Source organism: Psammomys obesus, unplaced genomic scaffold (genome assembly GCF_907164565.1).
Source record: "Psammomys obesus unplaced genomic scaffold, mPsaObe1.curated_primary_1811, whole genome shotgun sequence".
NCBI lineage: Eukaryota > Metazoa > Chordata > Mammalia > Rodentia > Muridae > Psammomys > Psammomys obesus.
This window is the reverse complement of record NW_026591319.1, coordinates 1-6,093: the sequence shown is the minus strand read 5'-3', so window position 1 is coordinate 6,093 and position 6,093 is coordinate 1. Positions and strand designations below refer to the sequence as shown.

Here is a 6,093-nt window from a genome sequence, read left to right as displayed (position 1 = left end):
CTTGGAGATAATGAAGAACGGATGGCTGATAGCAATCCCCTCCCCCCCGCCCCAGCTCTAGCTCAATGGCCTTTCTGAAGGCAGGACCTCCAGTAAATTTCTAATCAATTATGTCTATTTTCTAGTCCTGTTGCTCCCACCCACCCCACCCCCGAACCATTTTAGTACGTTATGTACTTGATACAAAAATGTCCTGAGTTTTTGCCATTTCAAAACGACTTAATATATTTTTGTATTGTCTGTTAGATTTACCTTCTATGATGGGCCTCCCTTTGCTACTGGGCTGCCTCACTATGGACATATACTTGCGGGGACTATTAAAGACATAGTTACAAGATATGCTCATCAGAGCGGGTTCCACGTGGACAGAAGATTTGGATGGGATTGTCATGGCTTACCTGTGGTATGTCTGAATCTCCAGTCTTGTGATTTCTCATTGTCTGTAAACATATCAGAGTGTCCCTCTGAATTCTTTTCCATATTGTTAATTATCGTTTGGTTTCTCTGTAGCGTTTTTCCTTTTATTTATTTATCCTAGCTATTTTGGTTTCTGTTGTAGTTTCCTTGTATTTGCTTCATGGTTGTTAACATACTGTCTTACTTAATATTTTTTAGGAATATGAAATTGATAAGACACTGGGGATCAAAGGGCCAGAGGATGTGGCCAAAATGGGGATCGCAGAGTATAACAAACAGTGCCGAGCAATTGTCATGAGATACTCTGCTGAGTGGAAGGTATGTTCAGAAGAATGAATGGAAGGCGTGGCTTTAAGGTCGGACTAGAAATGGCTAGTTGTCCTTTTTATGAAACCTTACCCAAAGTATGGCTGTCCACGTGAGTGTGTGTCACAAGAGGGCTTGGATTCTGTTAGCCTTTAAACTTGAATCCCATGAGTAGGTACTAAATCCCAGCGTTGGAGTCTCTTTTTTTTCTCTACAGTGTTTTTCTGTCCTCCTGCAAAGTCATCTTCTCCTTAAGCATCTTTCCACCTGTCTCCTTTGTTCTTGGTGTTACATTCTGTGTCTCCTGCCTAACACTGAGTAAGTGCTTTGGCCTCAGTGGTCTGGATGCTGGAGATACAGGCACCCCCCGCCCCGTTCTCTTCATGGTTTTTCCCTGTGGGCTGTTGTATTCCCCCTCCCATGTGTCTCTTCTTAGCTCTCTTCTGTCACGACACTGGGTAGCTTTGGTTTATTGCCATATAGAGTCCACTTCTATCACCATGAGAGCCAAAGTTCAAGTTTCTCACAACTTAACTTCTTGCCTAATACAGGGATGGCTGATGGGGTGAATGCAGCCTAAATCTAGATCTGGTTTTAAATTTTTTTTTCCTCACACCCCCTCCCCAACACACACCTCCTTAAGAAGGGTCTCACTGTGTGGTCCTGGCTGGCCTGGAATTTACTATGCAGACCAGTATGGCCTGGAACTCACAGAGATCCACCTGCCTCTGCCTCTTATGAGTGCTGGGGTTAAAGGCATGAGCCACCATGCTCTTCCGTGTTTCCAAAAGTGTTTTATTTTGAGATAAGCTAAAGCATATAGCTATCCACTTGGTATGAAGCGATCCCCTCTGCCCTACATCTACCATTTCCAGCTGCTGACATCGGCAGTAACACAAAAGCAGTTAATTAGTATGAACAAAATACTGTTGACCTGCAGCACAGATCTTTCTGACCTGGGTGTCTCTCCAGGATCAGCCATTGCCTTTAGTAGCATGTCTTCAATTTCCTTTGATATAGAACATTCATTTAGTCTTTCTTTGTCTTTTATGATGGTGACACTTTGGGAGGCAGGGAGGGGGTTACTAGTGATTGAATTTATGGCTTGTGCATGCTTAACCAACACATTGTTTATTTCATCAAGATGCTGTCTGGCTGTATAGTTTTCCCTTGATGAAGTATAGATTTTGTTTTGCAGTTAATAAGTATCTTATGGGAATATTATTTTTAGTATGCTTTTTCTTATGATACTTTTAGTCATTAACTTTGGCCAAATATTGGTAATTCCTTCTAGCTAATAGCTATTTCTCTGATGTTTGCCAAGTAATGATTGCAAAAGACTTTTATCAACTATTATTGTTGGGCATGGTGGCACACACCCATAGTCTCAGTACTGGGGAGTATAACTTATAAATACTTAAAAATAATGTCTATGTATAAGAAAGGAATGGTAAGAAGACTAGTCAGCCTTATGTGTTGTTTGACATACGTTTACTTGGACCATTGATTATTTTGATTTCCCAAAGTAGTCAGTCATATGTAATGATAATAAAAATAAAAAATAGTCATGATATTATTCTAATGCTACCCTAACATTCCTATTTTTAAGTCTACCGTTACCAGACTTGGCCGATGGATTGACTTTGACAATGACTACAAAACGCTGTACCCACAGTTCATGGAATCAGTTTGGTAGGTTTATTTTAAATTGGAGGAATGAGAAACGTTCTCTTGCACTGGTCGGAGCAGAGGTGTATACTTGCTTGAAGATTATTTATAAGTTCATTAATTGGTTTTGGAGCAAATGTGTTTATCTTACACACACACACATCCCTACATACAACTTTTTCTAAGCCCATAAAAATTATTTACTCCCCTTCTCCATTATTTTATTATATTTTTTTCATAAAAATGACATTTTGACAAATAGGAGAGGGGTGGGTTTTTTTGTTTCTTTTGGCAGTGCTGAATATCCTACTTGAAGCCCTTACATATTGGGCAAACACTCTACCACGCCCCGTGTAGAGTGTTATACTGCATAGGGGTTGTGGCACATACTTAAAATTCAAGCAGTAGCAGATTATGAGTTCAAGGCTACTTAGTAAGAAAGCAACTTTGTCTTACAGAAAATACCCTAGGGATATTTTAAACTATCCTATTGAAGGTTTTACCAAAGAAAAGGCAGACATTAGTAAGGATTCCCAAAAGTGCAGTGTGTTTTCCTGTTGGGAAAAGTGAATAATCAACAGATAACATTGATCTTGTATTTAATATGTTCATTAAAACATTCTCGTCAGGAGCTGGAGAGATGGCTCAGAGGTTACGAGCCCTGGCTGTTCTTCCAGAGGTCCTGAGTTCAATTCCCAGCAACCACATGGTGGCTCACGACCATCTACAATGACATCTGGTGCCCTCTTCTGGCGTGCAGACACACATGCAGATAGAACATTGTATAAATAAATAAATCTTTAAAAAAAAAAAAACCAAAACATTCTCATCAGTGTGGCTTGTACTGTTTAAATTGCTTCTATAAAGGCTGCCTGTTGCATAGTTTAAATAATATACAAAAACATGAAGTCCCAAAATGTTAGTGATGTTGATTAAAAAAAAAATTGTTTTATCATACCTCTAAGAATTTAGTGTAAAAATACTTATGCTGATAGGACAGATTTATGTCATTGATAAGGTGCCGGGCAGTGTTTATTTGCCTTTCTTCATCCCCGTGAACATCTTTCCATGTAGATGGTGGCTCCACCCCAAGCTCCACCCCAGGCTGGTGGTTGAACTCCAGCCATGCATGCACATGCTAGACAAGTTCTCTACCACCAAGCAATAGCCCAGCCTCTGTAGTAGCACTTTTATAGTCTACAAGTACCCATTAAGTGTTACTTGCCAACAAGCTCCCAAATGATGGATTGTTTCTTCTTTACCAGAAGGACTACAGAAATGACAAAGAGGTTTGCGTTTGAACGCTAGATTTTGGTTATGTAATTGTAAAGCTCCATGTCTTGGCTTGCCAGGTGGGTCTTCAAGCAGCTGTATGACAAAGGCCTTGTGTACAGAGGCGTGAAAGTCATGCCCTTCTCCACTGCATGTGGCACTCCACTTTCTAACTTCGAGTCAAACCAGAATTACAAGGTATGTGACATGCGGAACACCTGCCCAGCCCGCGGTGATTGTTGATAATTACGATTAAGGTAAACATTCCCAGTTATTCCCAACATGGCCTGGTGATGCCAGATGTCTGTCACTGCTCAGAGCCTCTGCTGGGTGAAAATGGAGGATATTTTCTCCCCCACTGGATTTATCATGGGCTTCAGTGATGGATTCTATTTGTTTTGGCCACATCAGGCACCTGCTCTTGTCTTGCTCCGACAGTTTTTTCAGCTGCTGTTCTTCAGGGATCCTGCGTTTGGCGACTTTATGTCTTCTCTGGTACCTGTAATGTCCTTTCTTAAAGGTATTGGGAAGGCAATTTATCTGAGGTGCTGAGCATGTTAACGATCTTTCTTTTGCTGCACAGGATTTGTGTCACTGGTACACTTCCCTGAGAACATGAACTATCTTGTGTCTTATGTATCTGTACTCAGCCTTCACTTTTGCTGGTTTATGGGACCCTCATTTTAAAGGGATGGTAACTTTTTGGAAATCTTGTTTGTGCCCAGGTTTGGAAATTGTTACATTTCAGAAGAATTTTATTGTCATGGTAGAGTAAGTTTTCTCTGTTCCATTTGGTCTTTTTTTTTTTTAAGATTTATTTATTTATTATGTGTACAGTGTTCTGTCTGCACGTACACTTGCAGGCCAGAAGAGGGCACCAGATCTTAGTATAGATGGTTGTGATCCACCATGTGGTTGCTGGGAATTAAACTCATGACCGCTGGAAGAGCAGCCAGTGCTTTTAACCTCTGAGCCATCTCTCCAGCCCCCATTTGGTCTTTCACATTCTTACTGGTGCAGTGAGATGATTCCTTTTTGTCTGCTAATTGCCTTTGTTATTGGCTATGCATATTTAATAAAATATTTTAAGCACATAAAAATATAATATGCAGAGATAGTTACTTTCCAAAATAGTTTTATTATTTAACTCATGGTGTGCTTACTGTAGCTCAGATCACTGTAATAGTGAAACAGCCATTTTTGTCTTATTAGTTGTGAGCCTTAGCTCTTAATGGCTGAGTCTTCTTTCCTGCCCCCAAATCTTTCATTCATCAGTCCTTGTTTGTTTGTTTGTCTGTTTGTTTTTTTCAAGACAGGGTTTCTCTGTGTATCTCTGGCTGTTGTGGAACTAGCTCTGTAGACCAGGCTGGCCTCCAACTTGGAGGTTTACCTGCCTCTGCCTCCCAAGTGCTGGGAATAAAGGTGTGTGCCACTATCACCTGGCACTCGAGCTCAATTTTATCCGAAAATTTATTTTAGTTTCCTTTCAGATCGGATTCTTATTATCATGACCTTTACAGATTTGTGAAGGACTGCTTTCCCTCAATGTCTTTCAGGATGTTCAGGATCCTTCAGTATTTGTAACTTTCCCTTTGGAGGAAGATGAAAACACATCCTTAGTTGCTTGGACAACCACTCCTTGGACTCTACCCAGTAACCTTGCACTGTGTGTCAATCCGGAAATACAGTACGTGAAGATCAGAGGTAAGTAGTGGGCTAGTCACTTGTGATTAATACAGATAAATAATTGTATTTAGCTATAAAAGCTTACAAAAAGCTTGTTTTGGGACCAAACAATTTCATACAAAAATTTTGCTGAAGATAAGCTATAAGGACAGGTGTGTGTGTCACCATCCCTTTCTGTTCTCTTTGGAAGGTCTCAGCACAGTATGTGGCAGGGACATTGTGAGTTTGAGGCTACCCTGAACAGCTTAGCAAGATCCTGTCTCAAAACAAGACAGGTGGGAAAGAGAACAGGAAAGAATAGAAAAGAAAGGCAGCCTGAAAAGTTTGATTTCTGTTTGAAAGTAACAGATTTTTATAGTTTCCAGTTTTACTGTAATTTTTTTATATCATTTCCCTATTCCATGGTAGCGAATTCTTATATTCTCAACTAGGTCCTTAGAGATTCATATGAAATATGAATGATGGTTTTGAGCAAATAAACTTGCAGATTTGGAGAAATAATAGGGAAGAAAAGAGGGGAAAACACATTGGCAGGACTGTTGGACGGGTCTGCGGAACACCTGTGGAAACAGTGTGGCATTTCTCCTAAAGTTAAGCATTCTTACCTTGGAAGTGGAAGTGGATCTGGGTTTGGTGGCATGTGTTCCTAATTCTCATACTTGGGATTTTTGGAGGCAGGAGAATAAAGATTTTGTGGCCAGCCGTGCCCACCTGAGGCCTTGTCTCACAGAAGGAGAGAAGAGA

The 6,093-nt window shown here is 40.4% G+C and overlaps 1 protein-coding gene across 1 annotated transcript; it reads left to right on the top strand.

Annotated features, from left to right (window-relative positions):
- Nucleotides 1-246: 246 nt before the first annotated feature.
- On the top strand, nucleotides 247-5,367 carry LOC129679137 (isoleucine--tRNA ligase, cytoplasmic-like; the record flags this gene model as incomplete). Its single annotated transcript, XM_055610060.1, has 5 exons — nucleotides 247-403; nucleotides 616-735; nucleotides 2,333-2,415; nucleotides 3,744-3,861; nucleotides 5,220-5,367. Coding segments are annotated over 5 exons (626 nt in total), but the record flags the coding sequence as incomplete, so codon positions are not given.
- Nucleotides 5,368-6,093: the final 726 nt, after the last annotated feature.